The 17504-nt window shown below is 39.1% G+C and overlaps 1 protein-coding gene across 4 annotated transcripts in view; it reads right to left on the bottom strand.

Annotated features, from left to right (window-relative positions):
- Window positions 1–17504, bottom strand: part of ca16b (carbonic anhydrase XVI b) — a 112337-nt gene that overhangs the window by 47352 nt on the left and 47481 nt on the right. For all 4 annotated transcript variants that reach the window (XM_040002356.1, XM_040002346.1, XM_040002336.1 and 1 more), the window contains one exon: window positions 9471–9650. In XM_040002356.1, coding sequence (XP_039858290.1) covers window positions 9471–9650 — 180 coding nt within the window. The remainder of the gene's footprint in view (window positions 1–9470; window positions 9651–17504) is intronic.

The following is a 17504-nucleotide window of genomic DNA, read 5'->3' as shown; positions in this document are numbered from 1 at the left end:
TAGATGGTAATAAATCCCTGTTACTGCCGTTGTTGAAGTAGTGTAATCCTGTGTGCAACACAAGAAAGCCAAGAAAAGGGGTTGCTGGCTGGCCTTGGGAGTTTCATTAAAAATGCGGCCCTGCGTGTGTTTGAACCCTCCAACAGCAGAGGAGGAATTAGAAGCTAAGCCAAAAAGACCTTGAATCACAGCCTGTGAAAGAAGGGGAGTGTGTGTGAAAGTAAATCCTTGATCAATGCAAATGTCTCTGGGGCCTTCCGATTCCCCATGAATTTGGTTGGGAGTTGTTTGAAATTTTACTGAGAAATGTTTTGTTGAGGAATACTGCTTGAATGGCAGCCAATCAGCCCGATCTCAAAGCAGGTCAAGGCACAAGGGAATGCCATGAAATCAATCGCAATGAACTTTTAAGATCTATTCACTTACTTCTTAATTACAACACTGACTTTTAAATAGTGTAACGTTAAAGCCACTCCCTGGAGGAACTCAGCACTTTGATTCCAGCACCTCCTGGTGGCGATGATGGGTTGAAAAACGCAACGCTCGAAAGAGTCGGGCCATCGATCTCGAGAAAAATGCTAAAATTGCTCGAATACTTTGCACAAGTATTGGATTTTAAACGCCAATTTCAAAACTTAAGGTATTTGTGCCATTAAATCAATTATAATGTGTCAAATAACACAAAAGCCAAACATGACAACATGAAGAGTCAATAAAAATGACAAACGTGCCTGAAATCTGCAGCTGCCTTTCCCTTCACAGAGCTCTATACAAAGTGTCAGCTTTTGTTGAGCTTTCATTCTTGAGACTTTAATGTTTTGTTCAGTTTTCAGCATCAGCAGGCAACTGCTTTCAGCAAAAACACTGTGAAACATACTACACTCCACCAGCTCAGCTCCAAATGACAGGAACAGTTAGCGGCTAGCTGATGAACATGGTGGAACAATCGGCTCCTAAGAACAAGATATTTCTTTTAGAGGGAAAATAAAACAAGTTTGGCCAATTTGAAAACGCTCCAACTTCAGGATGTCTTCGCATGGACAGAGATGGAGCAGACTTGGTGTATAGACCTAATGTAGTTATAATCCATGATATCAACAACTAGGATGACAAAAAGGGAAATGTAAAGAGGTTATCACGGATCAAAATGATGATTTAGAACATCTTAACCTTCATGAGAACATAGCAAAAAAAAAAAAAAAAAGTTTGCCAATCTCACCTTCGTTCACAAAAAGCAGTTGAAGACTGCAGCACGGCCAAAATTACGCTAACTGTTTGTGATAATGCAGCTATTAAATGTGATAAATCAGCTAAAAATCGCAAATCTGTAGCAGTCTGTTCCAAATGTATTGCCAACTACACATACAGAAATTCACATTACCTTGCTTTTATCTTGGAATATAACCAGAAGACAACTAGCTGCGACCAGTTGAGTCCAATCCCCGATTGCAAGGAGACGTGTCAGACAAGTCGTGCTCATTGGTACAGGCTGAATTTGATGGTGACTATTTGCAGACCTTTGCCAATGTCAGTGAGTGTGACCACAGGCAGTCTGAGTCGGACCACGATTACAGTGGTCCCTCGCTATAAGGTGGTCTCGCTGTTTCGCTGATTTTTATTTATTTATTTTTTGGTGCAATTTTGCTTTTTAGCTTTTTGTTTTTAAACACCACATTGTGTTCTGCGTCCTGATTGGCTGTAGACCAGCGGTCCTCAACCCCCGGGCCTCGGACCGGTACCAGTCCGTGAGTCGTTTGGTACTGGGCCAGGAGAGTTGAGGCTCAGGTGTGAAATTAATAGTTTTCAGGGTTTTTATCGGTTTTCAGCGTTATTTTGTTATCGTTTACTCTGTTTTTCTTGGTCTTTTCACGTGTGTTATGAATAAATTCTTTTTTTCGGTACCGGTACTAGTTTTATTTTGTTGTATTTATTCGCGACACCTTAAAGGCCGGTCCGTGAAAATATTGTCGGGCATAAACCGGTCCGTGGCGCAAAAAAGGTTGGGGACCGCTGCTGTAGACCATTGTCAATCAATCTCGTGCCGTGTCTCCTGTACAGTACAGAAACCGTTCAGCTTGTCAAATTTACATAAATCTTCGATCGCTAGCAGTGTGACTTTGAAGTGCTGTACTGTATATTGTAAGTTATCTCCCCAACAAACACAATGTCCACGAAACGTTTTGCACTGTCAGAGGCAGCTGCAGTAGCACCAAAGAGTGTTTAAACAACAGAGAAAAGTGTCAACAACAACAACAACAACAACAACAATCTTTATTTATAGAGCACATTAAAAGCCAGGGGCATGCCAAAGTGCTTTAAATAAAACAATAAAATGATTTACACTAAAACATCGGAGTCATATAAGTGTGGGATTATGTTCACAGGTAAAAACCACTAATAGGAATAATCTATAGCACACAGCTATAGCAAAGTAGAACTGTACCATCATACACAGTGATAGAGAACATAGACAACGCAACAATAAAATAATTAGCACTATAACGTCAGAGTCATATAAGTGTGAGATTATGTTCACAGGTAAAGACCACTAATAAGAATACACTATAGCACACAGCTATAGCAGAGTAAAGCTGTACCATCAAACACAGTGATAGAAAACATTGACAGCGCAGGACAACGCAAAACAACCAGACACATTAATAGAATAACTCACTAGAAGCCAGGCGAGAATTTAACTAGTAGAAAAAGCAAGTTCAAACAAATATGTTTTAAGCCGTGATTTAAAAGATTGAATAGAATCAGACGCCCGGATGCCAATCGGGAGATTGTTCCACAGCTCAGGTGCAGCTAGAGCAAACGCTCGATCACCTCTAGACTTCAAGCGAGATCTGGGCTGAACCAACAATGACTATGAGGAAGATCTTAAGGCCCTCGTAGGAAGATATGAATTTAAGAGTTCCTTAAGATAACTTGGCCCTGTGTTATTAGTAATTTTAAAAGTAAACAACAGAATTTTAAATTGAATACGAAATTTCACAGGCAACCAGTGCAGATCAGCAAGGACGGGAGTGATGTGTGTGAAGGTGTTCATGCCTGTCTGAGAAAAGTGTATAAAGTGTTTAGTGAGGGGTTTCACAGCCTTAAAACAGCTATAATAATTGTAAAAAATAAAGTTGACTACTTTTCGGATTTCACCGATAACAGGTTATTGTTAGAACTTAACTCCCGAGGGGCCACTGTATTTGTTAGGTTGCCTCCCAAAAGACGACCTGTCCAACTGCCTTGCTATCAAAGGTGATCAACAGTGTTGCGGGCTCAGCCTCTGGGCAACCAGTTGGTCGACTGGCTATCCGTCTCTGACGGTCTCCATTTTATTTTTAAATAAATAAAAACAAAATACATATGATCACAAGGAAACCATTGAGTTTTCCTAGTTGCAAGGAGGCTGACGTTCTGTTTTTACACTAGTGTGACTGAGCCATAAGCAAAGAGGATGAAACTATCAAAAATTAACAACACAGTAAAAAGCTATCGCTAAAGATCAAAGGTCCTAAGCAGAGGTTACAACTTTATAGTAGTTTCATTTAGTGCGTGTCTATATGCCAAATGTAAATGCTAAAAAGGAAAATTTTAAAGTTACTTGAAACACTGACAAAAAAAATGAATGGAATTGACGATATTTTTATTTGCTCATTAAAAAAAAATAAATATCCATGTTAACATAAAACTGCTATGACTATTGCGTATTGTGTTAGCTTTATGTTCAAAATTTGTTTCCGTTGATAAAACTGGCTAAGAAAAAGCAGAACTAACAAAATTAGAAGTAGATCATTTAAAAAAAAATCGTATTAATACAAGCCTTTTTTTTTTTTTTACTGGCGTTAAACATCACTTATTCACACAAAATGGCCATATGGTAATGCACTTTTGACTGAAGGTTATTCCACTGAGACTAATGATTTGACAATAATGCTACCTCCTGCTTTAGTCTTTTGAAGCAGACCTTGAAAACTGAAGCGCCTCGAATAAAAACTGTGATAATCTAACAGGCAAAAAGAAATGTCATATTGCAGCCAAGCGGAGAAGGGATACAAAATACGAACATTTGACACAGGTCAGGAATAAAGGACCGCTCTACTTATTAAGATGAGTTAGTGGCAATAACAAGAAACCAAGACCCACAGCACCATTACAATCAATGCACTTGATAAACTTTGTCATCTTAGGCATAGGCTGAATTGAGAACCATCAAAAGAACAAAAAATTGTATTCCTGCTATTCTGTTGACTGAACTAGACCGAGTAAACAACAAATCAAGGATGCAACAAGTAATGATGTGGAAAACAAAAGATGATGAATGTGAAGGCCAAAAAGTAATCTTCATGCACAGCTTTGCTGAATAGTTGGATCAATAAAGTATTAACAACCTCACCCTGTGAAAATATTTCAAGTGATGATTTCAAGGCCTCTGAGAAGCTAATAAAAGTTTACACACTGATTTTAAACATGCTCTGAGCTTCTCTTTTATTTATTTATTTATTTATTTATTTATCTCTCTCTATATATATATTTTAGGGTTGAAAGAAATCTATACCTCCATCCATACAAATCTGATTTTCACACATTTCAAAAGAAAAATCATGTACAGTGCTATTCAAAAGTCTTGAGCTGCTCTTCATTTCTTTAAATTTGGTAGGAAAAATAGGAAATTGGTGCAGCAATTATTCAAAAATGTGGTAAATGTTAATACAATTTATGAGACAAAAAAAAAAAAAAAAAAAAAAAACAGTAACGAAGAGAAGATATAATTTAAAATTGGTTCTTTGCTAAGTTTTCTGTTATGTGTAAACACAACACTTGTTCATCCATTGAGTCAGGTGGGGGGTTTTATGTTTGAGTGTTTCATGGGTCACTGTTAAGTGGCTTAACAAACAAAAAAAAAAAAAACCAAGAAAAAAAAAACCCACAGTCCTCTTAATATGGTCAGGAACAAGGACTCGACTGAAAATGAGTGAAACTTTTTCTTTGGAACTTGACTATCTTTTCAAAGACCTTCAGAAAGTCTATTGATGAGACTATTTAAAAAAATAAATAAATAATACAAGAGTGTGGTGCCTTGAAAACAAAATATAAAGAAATGAGTGGCTTTAGATACTGGCATAGTACTATATCTATATTTCATCTTGGAAATGTAATATTTTCAGTAATTCATCAGTCAAGTCAACCTGTCCTCTCACTAAAAATCCAAAAACCTCCATTCAAGTGAAACTGATTAAATCAAATTTCATGAGACAATGACATGAATTTGCTAAAAAAAAAAAAAAATTAAGTAGACCTCATCCAACTAGCTTTTGCACTGTAATATTCTGTGGCAGTATAGTTTCATTTTCCTGATTTGGACAGTGCTTTAACAATGCAAAATACCCTTTGTACTGTAAACGTCCAAAAATTGCACTCAGCCGTGTTAGTTCCATTTTTGTAAATAAGCACCCCGCAGCCCTGCTCAGCTGTGTCAGTGGCCTTGGTTGTCATGGAGGCTAAAAACTCTTATTATGATCAAATGCAAAGGATGACATTACTCGCAGAGAGAAACCGTGCCAAAAGCGCAGATATCAATTAGGGTCAAGGTTTTCACACCAGTGGTCCACGGATTTGCTCAGTGGGGGGATAAAAAAAAAAATTAAGTTCACGGTTTGAAGTAGCAGTCAACAAGTAAACTTCAAAATGCATCTGTAAACAAGGCACTGAACACAAAGAGAATGAGCAGAGCAGAGGAGGAGGACAGTAGAGCCAATAACAAAGAAATCTCTGGATCCACTGATAGATGTACAGAAATCTTGGCAGATACTACTGAGCGTAATTTCAGTGTTTGTGCTGCTGTGGTTTGAAATTTGACATTTCAAGTATAAAATCTCTGAAATCCACATGCTTAAATTCCTGTGCATGTACATATGCAATTTTTTTAATCACTTAAAGATTTACATTTTGATATCATATTGGATAACTTCAGTCTTGCATCACATCAGTGAAATTATATTTTAAAGCAGTTTCCAGACATAATGACCACATTTTGACTAATCTAGTGATTACATGCAAAGTGAAGCTACATGATTACAATGATCCTACAAATCAGAGTCCCATATTTCCAGATGAGGATTTTCCTGCTGTATGAGAGTAGCATCACTCCCAATGGTCATAAACAACTACAGATAAAACACATTAAAGCAATCTTAAGTCATGTTGTATAATATAACCGTAGTATGGAAAACTCTGGGTTTCCCTGGTCAGTAATTCCCGTTACTGTAAAGAGCTAAGTGAGTAGAAGATGAATGATTTCCACATACTGTAAAGTAAAAGATAATTTGCATTTTTTTAAGCACAGGAGAGAGAAAAAAATAGAGCCCCACATAACCGTCTCTACACCCTGAGAGATTTGAGCTCTCCGATATCTTTTATCAAGGTCTCGGAGATAAATTAGCTTTTTAGGGATTTGGCTTTTTCACAATCATCCTTAGGAAAGGCCAGGTGATTTAAATATCAAAGCTTTAACTATACAGCGACTCTTCAAACCTTGTCCCAACAATCAGAAGCAATTGGCTCCTCCAAGCAGCGTTTTAGTATGCTAAAAGCTAAAATCCTCCACAAAGCAGGAGAAGGAAAGAAACAAAGGGTTTTCATGTAGCCACTTCCTCAGTTCATGATATAATTAAGAAATAGCAGTGAACAGGAACCGTAGGGTCAATATAAGTTCAGAAAACTTTTTTTTTTTTTCCCCCCCAGAAAGAACTGCTATAAGAATGTGAGCTTTATGGAAATGTCAGGTGGGAAAAATAAACTTTCATGCATCATTATCAGAAAAGTCAGCTTTGGAAATCTGCAAATAAACAGCTAAACAAGCATTTTAGAGACGAGTTCTGTGGACTGGAAAAGTAAAAAAAAAAAAAAAAAAATCATTTTGAGGCTGCAATAAGCAAAGCTGTTTTGTGCAGGATTTCATAAAAAAAAATGCACTACAGTAGCAACTGCTAAGCAAGGGGATAGATCGATCATACTTTTGGCTTGCGTTTCAGCCAGTGGCACGGGAAACATTTCGGTGGTAGAGAGAAGAATGGATTCAATGAAATACCAGCAAATTCTGCAAGCAAACATGAGACCATCTGTATAGATGCTGTAGTAGGAAAGAGGATGGCTTCTACAACAGGATAATGATCCTAAACACACTTTAAAATCCGCAGTGGAGTATCTCAAGAAGCACAGGCCCTGACAGCCACCCCAACTGTGGATCACAAAAGAAAAGACGGTCAAAGACTCTCACAGAACTTTTGTAAAGAAAAGGGTTGAAAAAGCACACCTAAAATGAAAGACTCTAAGCTGGCTGAAAAATGTGTTTACAAACTACGATACTTGCCAGAAGGGGTGTTACTAAGAGCTGACCGTGCTCAGTCTCATGCTTCAGGTTCGTGTTTCTCCTCTATTTTGAACAATAGATGATGGAAATGATTAAATAATCCTGCCCAAATTATCAAAGAAATGTATCTGGTTTGAAAATCAGGTCATCTATTACTCACTTTGTGTATTCACGGGAAGAGAAATTTTAACCAGGGGTACCAAAATCTGCAAGCCACTGTATATAGTCAGGGATTCAATTATTTCAACTCCAGCTGATTTTGTAGGTCAGTCTAGAATTTCAATGGAAGGTTTATTTGAACAGTGAGAGACAGGAACAATACCACCCCCTCAAAAAAAAACAAAAATCCAGAAAAATGCATTTCAAAAAGTTCCATGAACAAAATAAGTATTTGATCAATCAGCAAGATTTATGGCTCCTAGGTGTATTTTATACAGGTAACGAGCTGACATTGGGAGCCTTCCCAACTCGTTACCTGCATAAAAGACAGCCGTCCATAGAAGCAATCATTCTATCTAGATTCCAAACTCTGCACCATAGCCAAGGCCAGAGAGCATTCCAAGCATGTCAGAGACAAGATTGTGAACCAACGCAAGGCTGGAATGGGCTACAAGACCATCACAAAGCAGCTGGGTGAGAAGGTGAAAACAGATGGCGCGATTATTCGCAGATGGAAGAACCATAAAATAACTGCAGACTTCCCTCAGTCTGGAGCTCCATGCAAGATCTCACACGTTTCAATGATAATGAGAACGGTGAGGAACCAGGCCAGAACTACTTGGGAGGAACTTGTCAATGATCTCAAGGCTGCTGGGACCATAGTCACCAACACACTACGCCGAGAAGGACTGAAATCGTGCAGTGCCCGCACAGTCCCCCTGCTCAACAAAGCACACGTACAAGCCTGTTTGAAGTTTTCCACTGAACATCTCGATGATTCAGAGGAGGACTGGGTGAAATTGTTGTGGTCAGATGAGACCAAAATTGAGCTATTTTGGCCTCAACTCAACTTGCCGTGTTTGGAGGAGGAAGAAAGCTGCATATGACTCCAAGAACACAGTACCCACCGTCGAACACGGAGGTGGAAACATTATGCTTTGGGGGTGTTTTTCTGCCAAGGGGACAGGACAACTGCACCGCATCAAAGGGAGAATGGATGGGGCCATGTCAGCTCTTGAGTGAGAACCTCCTTCCCTCAGCCAAGGCATTGTAAATGGGTCGTGGGTCAGTATTCCACCATGACAGTGACACACGGCCAAGGCAACAAAATATTGGCTCAAGAAGAAGCATATTAAGGTCTTGTAGTGGCCAAGTCAGTCCCCAGACCTTAATATGGTAAATGGCCTGTATTTGTACAGCGCTTTACTTAGTCCCCATGGACCACAAAGCGCTTTACACTACATTCAGTCATCTACCCATTCACACACACATTCACACACTGGTGATGGCAAGCTACATTGTAGCCACAGCCACCCTGGGGCGCACTGACAGAGGCGAGGCTGCCGGACACTGGCGACCAAGACTGTCGGAGCCGGGGCTCGAACCGGCAACCTTCCGATTACAAGACGAACTGCCAACTCTTGAGCCACGATCGCCCCATCAAATACCATCAAAAATCTGTGGAGGGGGCTTCGAGTTGTCAAACATCAGCCACGAAACATTGATGACCAAGTCATGGAGAGGATCCGCAAAGAGGAGTGGGACAAAATCCCCCCTGAGATGTGAGCAAGACTTGTGACCAACTGTAAGACTGGTCCGACCTCTATGATTACCAACAATTGTTTTTCCACCAAGTACTACAGCATGTTTTGCAAATACTTATTTCACTCATGCAAATGCAAATTAATTTATAACCTTTCTGAAATGCATTTTTCTGGATTTTATGGTTATTGTTTAAATAAACCCACATCTGAAATCATAGACTGATCATTTGTTAGTGGGCAAACTTACAAAATCAGCTGGGGTTCAAATCGTTTTTTTCCCTGACTGTGTAACCATCACATGTCATGTCTCAAAATAGCAGTCGTGGAAATTAAAGGTGATTGGTATTGCTGCTGCATTGCTTTTCGAATGAGGGATAAACAAATTCTCTACTGCAAACCTGTCTTTCCAGTGTTCTTCATCGTGGTCTGGTTGGAGGACTCTGTGTTGAACTTGTCAAGCTCCAGCTTCAGGTACTCCTGAGAAATCTGAGCTTGTTCATCTGCAATGTCCACAGGTGATTGGTTGTTTCCGGCACATTCTGGGTATAAGGCTGCCCAGCCTCGAGGTCCATGGCTTCCTGCAGAAATAAAAGACACAAGATGTATGATGATTATGCACAATGCAGACTAGCCCCTAGAAATCACATCTGTCTAAGCATACTGGCTCTGACACACACATAGAAACCCTGACAATATTACTGGAACAGCAGCAATAAGAGTTCTGTGCTATATTCACCGAGCTGCAGTGCCTTCAAAATCTGTTCGCACCCCACCCTGCCACTGCAGGGAAAACATGTAAACATTATGAAAATTCATCATCTGGGTAAAGGCAATTCCAGTCTTAATTGTCTATGTATATGATATACATATCCATAGGAAGCATAATCCCATCGTGCTGCACTAATTGAAATTGAGCCTACAGTGGGCACAGAATTGATGGGTGCCCCATCTCTCCTTCCATCCTTAAAACAAAGCAAAATATAGAAGAAAATGGGGGGGGGGGACCAACAACAAATATTTAAACATATTCAACAGAAAATACTTCAGATTAACCATTAATCTGCTGTGTGTGCTGAAAACGAACTTCCTGTAACATCATCATCCACTGTCTGCACTTTTCTAATCCTCTATCCCCTACAGTGGCGGCGCTACAAAGGAATAATCCACAACCGACAGGGGTCCCCTTGATCTCTTCTCGGGTACAATTGGCCAATGCAACAACAAAAGCTGAGGGGATCAAGGGAACAAGGAAGCATGCATGGATTTTAACTTTTCTGGGTTAACACAATATTCATGATCCCATTCCCCACAGTCATAGGGCAACTTTGCTACAGGCTTATGAAAAAGATATAAGAACTCCCCTTCATGAGAAGACGCCGAATCAAGGGTGGCTTTAGGGCTTGCTGCATTGAAATACCTTGCAGCCAATGAGGCTGTTCTCAAGTCTCTTAAAATGATAGTGTGACATTTAAGATTATTTGGAAATAATCAGTGTTTTAACATATCGACCAGAGGACAAATATGCACTTGAAGTGTGTGCAGATCCAGAAAGAGAAGTTGCTTTATTAATCGCTCAAATAAAAAGGGCCAGGTTCTTAAAAGTGCACTAAAATCAAGGAAATATCTTTGATTTGTCCACCAAATTCACAAGACCACCTACAAGAGTATAGAATAATAAGGTCTGAATAATAGTGAAATATTTAAATGGATTGGAGCTACATTTCTAACTAATGAGTACATCTACAGAGCGGGATTATATTTATCAGTCATGATTGTAGACTCACCAATATATTTGTACCAATATCAAGCCTAATATTTCATAAAATGAAAGGGGACTCCATTATGAAAAACCAGTAATACTATGAAGCAAGTGAAAGCTGCTTGCCAAACAAATCCCGAAAGGATTTGCATAAAATGGGAGCAAATGTCGACCATGATGCAATACAATGTTACGTGCACAGAAGTTTGTTAAGCCTTTGTGTAAAAATGTACATTTTTCCCTTATCATGTTTAACTTGTATTTTAAGGTAGTTACTACCTTGCTATCTAAATGGAAAGTGTATCAAGACCAATGTTTTTAAAAAGCTAATTTTTAAATGAAAGTTCTGTAATTATTAAATTTCCCATCAACAATGAAACAACTGCTTCCTAAAAGCTCCTTGTTACTAAGGCAAACCACCAAATATCTAGCAATTCAAAGTGATTTTATACAGCAACCACAGCAAAAACATCCTCGGGATCACAAAGCAGTTGGATTCTCATATTGCTTCATTTTAAAAAAGAAAACAAAAAAAATTCTAATGCTTAGAATCAAAAAATTATTTCACTGGTTAAACAAAATCCATCTAACTCAATCTAAATCAAGACAACCTTTCAAGTAGGTAATCTCGTTCAAAATTCTAACAATCACTTCCAAGAAGGTGCAAACCACTGGTTACACTCAAGAACAGGAAGGACAGATTAGACTTAGACAACTTGTAGCTTCTGTCAGAATGATAGGAAGAGAAAAGAACGGAGAAGCAAAAGAACAGCTCATGATTGAAAGCATAACACATCAATCTGTCAATCATATTGGAGGCAATGTTATGGCACTGGCATGCATGACTGCCAACAAAACCAGTCTGTTAACAGAAGTAGAAGGATGAATTCTGAAGTGTACAGGGCTATGCTCTCTGCTCAGATTCATCCAAAAGCTACAAAAACTGATTGGACAGAGCTTCACGGGGTAAATGGATAAGACCCAAAAGACACTGCAAAACCAACCCAAGAGCTTCTCTGTGCATAAAAAAAAAGTCATGATATTCTTCAGCAGCCAAGTCAGTCACGTGATGTCAACCCAACAGAGCTCGCTTTTCAGTTAGTGAAGACAAGTTGAAGGCAGAGAGATGTTCAAACAACCATCAACTGAAGGTGGCTGCAGTGAAAGCCTAACAGAGCATCTCAAGGAGGTTCACTGACAGTCACTGAAAGCTAAGAATTTTCATCCAAGTATTAAAAACAATTCCTACATTTAAAATGGGTAATTTTGTCCATTTAAGCTGCCGGAAATGGAAATGTATCAAAATTGTACCGTGCAATTTCTAAATAGTTCCAGTAATGTTTTGTTTAAACCTCCTAAGTTAAAGCTGAAAATCTACAGTTCAATCACATCTTGGCTGTTTGATTTTAAAATCAACTGTGGTTGTCTGCAGAGGTGTAATTATAAATGGTTTTCAGATTGAAAATTTGTTTGGTTACCAATGTTGCTGATAAAATTACACATTACACACACAATTACACAAGTACACATTTGAGGTAGTCGTACAGTTGGCTACGACTTGCTTCAGTCTCATTTGTGTTTGCAGAAAATGTATGTTTTCTTTGGCAGAGCGGTCTCCAAAGAAAATGTCTCCAACTGCTCTGAATGCTTACCATTTCCCTAACTGATAAAAGCGAGCTATGGGGGCTAGCAAAGCTACAGATAAAAAAAAAATTAAATAAAAAAATCCATCACCCTAAAAACTGCTCTGGTTCTGCAGTGGGCAATTTCAACCCTCATTCTCTTGCTTTCCCATTCTCCCCCTTTAGTGAATCGTTTCAAACGACAACAAATTTCAGATGTTACTGAGATCCACAAGGCTTCACAGACCTTGATAACATATTTCAAAATGAGTAAGTCACGGAATATAAAAACAACTTTGAATTATTGTTGGTAAGCAATATGATATTCAGTCATAAAGTTCAGGTGTAAATGTTATTAAACTAGCACATTGGATTGACTGTTGTTTCACAGGTTTCTTTCATTTGAAGTGTAAAACTGTGTAATCTTTTGCTAATTTTCCAGTGAAACAAACATTACATCCCATTTACTGCAAGAGAAATAATTCAGCCTTTCAAGAAGAGAAAGGGAGGAGCAGTGCTAAAATCAGATAAGTGCGGGTTACACAGCAGTCGATTAATCTGTCTCATCACCATCCATCAGAATGACTATAATCCTAGTGGTTAAGCCTTTCTCATTGCAGCCTTGCCTCTCTATAAGGCTGAGGTGAAGAAATTTTAAAAAAAAGGTACTGGTTCCAAAATGCGGTGAAATGATTTATCTGAAACATTACACACTATAGGTATTTTCAACTACACCGAGTACGTGGCTGTGAGAAGAGCTCCTGCAATATGCTACATGTCACATTTATTCTACTGAAAATCTTTTGTGCCGTCAGGTAGTTCAATGAGTATGCTGGATTTTATGAGCATATATTTGACAAACAAAAATAAATGACTTGCGCTTATGTAAAAGCTCCTATCTCAGGAATATCTCCAGCTTAAACGGAAAATCACAGCATGGTTCAACAGCTATGAATCACCGCTCACATTTACAGTTCGCCGTGGGATTCAAGAAGGGGGAAAGAATGAAACTAAATGGCAGTTCAGCTGGTAACTGCAGGCGTGATTAGAAGCATGGTTGTGTGACTTTTCGAGACCAGTTGCAAGTTAGAAATATCAAGTTCTTCAGTTCTACAGAATAAGCTAGACGCTGCTCAGATGCTGCGCTGATACTAAATTAATAAATACCCAGTGGTATCAAAACAAAAGCTCACAAACGTGATCATATGGTAAAAAAGAAAGAAAGAAAGAAAGAAAGTAGAAGCTAAATCATCAAAAAAAAAATGTTTTATTTGGTCAGCTATTTCTAATTCTTTGCAAGAAAAGGGATGGTGATGAGTGACAAGTGGCTCATTTATGCAGTTTGGGGTCTTTGAGGGATTTGCAACACACTGCATTCTTAGGGGGCATATTGTATGCAATAACTGCTTAACAATTAACTAATGATTATAGGTTATTATAAGGTGTAATCTTGGTTCAGAAAATTCAATGCACACAGCAGCAAACAAAACCTCTGACAAGAAAGAATAAATAGCCGAACAGCAATCAGCTCAAAACATGCTGAAAAAGCCTCACCAAGGTAAAACTATTTTTATTCCTGCAGGTTTAATGCTAAAATGTCTATATGCCGACATTTTTTTCTGATGGGTTAAAATGCAGGCTTACTGCTAAAACATCACCTCTAAATATGGATTTTATGTAATCAAGCCTTCATCGGGCTACTTACAATCTTCGCTAGACGTAAGATGGGTGAGGCCTATAACATTCTTCACTCATTTTTGTTAATCCGAGCTGTTCCGGGCTTAGCTCTGTGTGATGTGACTCCGCTCTCTGCTATCTACTTGTTTTTAAGTAAAACAGGCACATGTTTCTCTCAATCTGGCACTTTCAGTTCCAGGCGTCATCCCATTAACCTTGGGATAAACAGCCGTGCCTGTGCTACCATGGCAATGCTGACAGAATGGCGATTGCCTTGTCATTTCCGTTTTGTCCCCTGCAGTGAAAGCACGCATGCTGTATGCCGGCTGGCAGACCTCCCAGAATTGGCACACTAGCACTTGCAAAAATCTACGCCGATCAGTCCATATGCATGAGTACCACTGACAACAAAACATGGCCAGAAGATAGAAGGCACAGTGTCAGCAGTAAGGAGGGTCACAGCGGTTGTATAGATGGAGAAGCGCAAAAGAAGATCATCCTATGTGTGTGCTGCCTAATCTGTTCAGTGAATGCAGGCGCATCGGATAACATTTCGAACAACGCTCCTGCTGTCAGTTTCAATATGCTGATAACACTCCAGAGGGTGGAGCCGCACATGCTGCAGCACTCAGGAGTATCAAATGTCCAGGTTAGACAAGCGATGAGCTCACGGCTTGTATGATGTTCAGACAAGCCAAAGGAACAGACCGAGTCGCTAATCAGACAACGGCTGCCAAGGATGATTTCTTTTTTTTCCTTGTGCCCTCACAAAATAATGGTGTGGTAACATTAACGTTGTTTAATGTAATATCGTACTGTGTGAGATTAGACCCAACACAGTAAAATCGTGCACATGGTGTACACGTTAAACTAGATTATTTTGGCAACATATTAAACTAACTGAAGCTAAAACATAAAGTATATCATTACCAAATACCTAAAAGGTTATGGACCAGCCAATGGACTTGCTCAATATTGCCATTTACAGAATGGTGTCATCAGCACAGCTCATGTATATATACTTGTTTGTTTTTTTTAACCTTCAAATTAAGATACTGATTCACAGTGAGGTTAATCTAATTATACATAGCTTTTGAAGCCTGGATGGGGCCCTCGCTGAGGATGCAGAGCGTTTAAGGGTTTCTATATTAAAAATGAACTTTTAGGCACGGCAAGTAAAAAGCACTAGTCTGTCACACTACGTGCATTTTACAGTCCTATCTTCAGTAAACTGCTAAGCCGGAGCTCCTTTGCATAAAACAAACCGACAGACTTTATCCCTTTGTTCCACTTTCCCTGTGTCAGGCAGATCTCCTTACATGCTTCCTGGCAGCTCTGTGACCTAATGGCTGGGATGTGATGTGATGAAGGAAAGAGAGCGAGTTCAGAGCAAAAGCTGAAACAACTGAGGGAAGGGTGGGGGGCAAAAAAAAAACAAAAAAAACAAAAAAACAATTCAGTTTACTGAATGATGCTGATTGTGAGTGTTTAGCAATTAAGATACAAACTCCCACTGCACCAACTATAAGCTGCCAGGAACGGTCTGCAGTTCATTGTCATTTCTTGGATTTGCTACAGTGGGGCTCGGCCTAACACCTTTATTTTCTATGCAATGTGGGATTTTGGTATCATTGTAAAACACAAGAGGCTTCTTTGAAAGAAAGAGAACAGAGGGGAAGATCTACCATAAAGCTCTGATTGCAAATGAGTCTGAATACATTTGAAACTGTATCAGACAGCATGCAACTACAATCAAAGTGAGGAAACTCATTCTGGCAAAACTGGGGCAGCCAATTTTGGTGACTGACTGTTCCAGTCTAAATGGGGTCATGCTGCCAAAACTACCAATGTTACACCACAGTGAAACAACATTTCAAGCGGAGACAGAGTCCTTTTTGCTGGTGTTCAACAAGAGAAATGTAATGAATAAAAACGGGTACTCTTAGAAGTTTCAATACGTCCACAGATGTCTTACCCAGACATATAATGGAAACTTTCAGGTAACTGGAAAGGTGTTTATCAAAGTGAATCATTAGTTGCAACAATTAAGATTTGCATTTCCTGTACTCTCAAAAGGAGTTTCTTGTCAGAATCCTTTACTGGCTAATCTGCATAAGACGACTCAATTATCAGTGAACCATGAAGGTACAAACCATAATGCCCTCAGTGGACGTCGGGATGCTTCAAAGAAAAGTGAAGAAATACGTGAATAAGAACAGTCAACCCAGGAATTGCAAAACAAGAAAATAATTGCAGTCGGCCTACCCACTTTTAAAACATTTTTCTCAGCGTTCTCAACCAATATCCACTTCTTAGTGAGATCTAGTACTTGTATATCAGTGCAGTTGGCGAGAATGGGGGAAAAAAAGGCGTCTGGGGGTCACTGTAGGGGTACGTAGAGGGTGAAGCATGAGTGAGTCTTCAGTTACACTTCACCAAATTAAATGTGCATTTGCTTGACCTTGTCAATTCTGTGATGAACAAAGAGGTAGAGGAAAGCAAGTACACCAAAAATGTCTCTGTTCACAGTACTGTAGTGGCACTGGCTCAACTAGGAGAATTAGAAAGCCTCAGAAAGCTAATACAATATGGCAACAATTGGGCCTCCAGGAAGAAGGGGAAAAAAAGAATCAGCAACAAAGCATGCATCTTTAAACTTTAGTTTACATTTTCACAAATGATCACCAGATTTTTATTTTGCGTTTATATGTAGGGCTGTGCGATATGACAAAAATCTCATATCGCGATATAAGACATTTATCGTCCTGACAACGATATAAATCACAAAAAATGTAACATTTTCTGTCAATTCTGTGAATCTCGGGCAGCTCGACTTGAGTGAAGTTTTTCCAGCTGGGCGTCCTTTACCTGGATTCGAGTGTTTTAACCGATGCATGAAACAAGACATTTTTAGACATAAGTTGTAACGGCCGCCATTTTCTTTCAAAGTTTAAGGTTTATTTTTTAGCACCTGACGGCTCTTTCCCCCCCCTTCTTCTTTTCATCTCATCCGTAAACTGCATACTCTTTCACGTGATTCAGTTTATTTTGAAAAGTCTCAATAGGATCTTGAGCTTTATTGTGAAAGGTTTATGTGGAAAACAAACAAGCGGACAGCGGAGCCACACGATGGTTTTACCGTCATTGTTACTAACGACAACCCATAAAAACAGGCGCTTGTCCGTCCATAGTGTGGTTATATTTAATATAAGAGAAAGAGAGAACTTTAAGAAATTAATACAGTGACCATCAAAACGATGAAAAAAATATTGCCGTAAACAGTTTATTTTACGACACCACGAAACAAACGATAGCGTAATAGGAAACGATAGATGTTTTCATATCGTCATCCGATATATATCGTTATATCAAAC

Source organism: Simochromis diagramma, unplaced genomic scaffold (assembly GCF_900408965.1).
Source record: "Simochromis diagramma unplaced genomic scaffold, fSimDia1.1 OVJJ01000320.1, whole genome shotgun sequence".
Classification (NCBI taxonomy): Eukaryota; Metazoa; Chordata; class Actinopteri; order Cichliformes; family Cichlidae; genus Simochromis; species Simochromis diagramma.
This window is presented reverse-complemented; position numbering and strand designations above follow the sequence as displayed.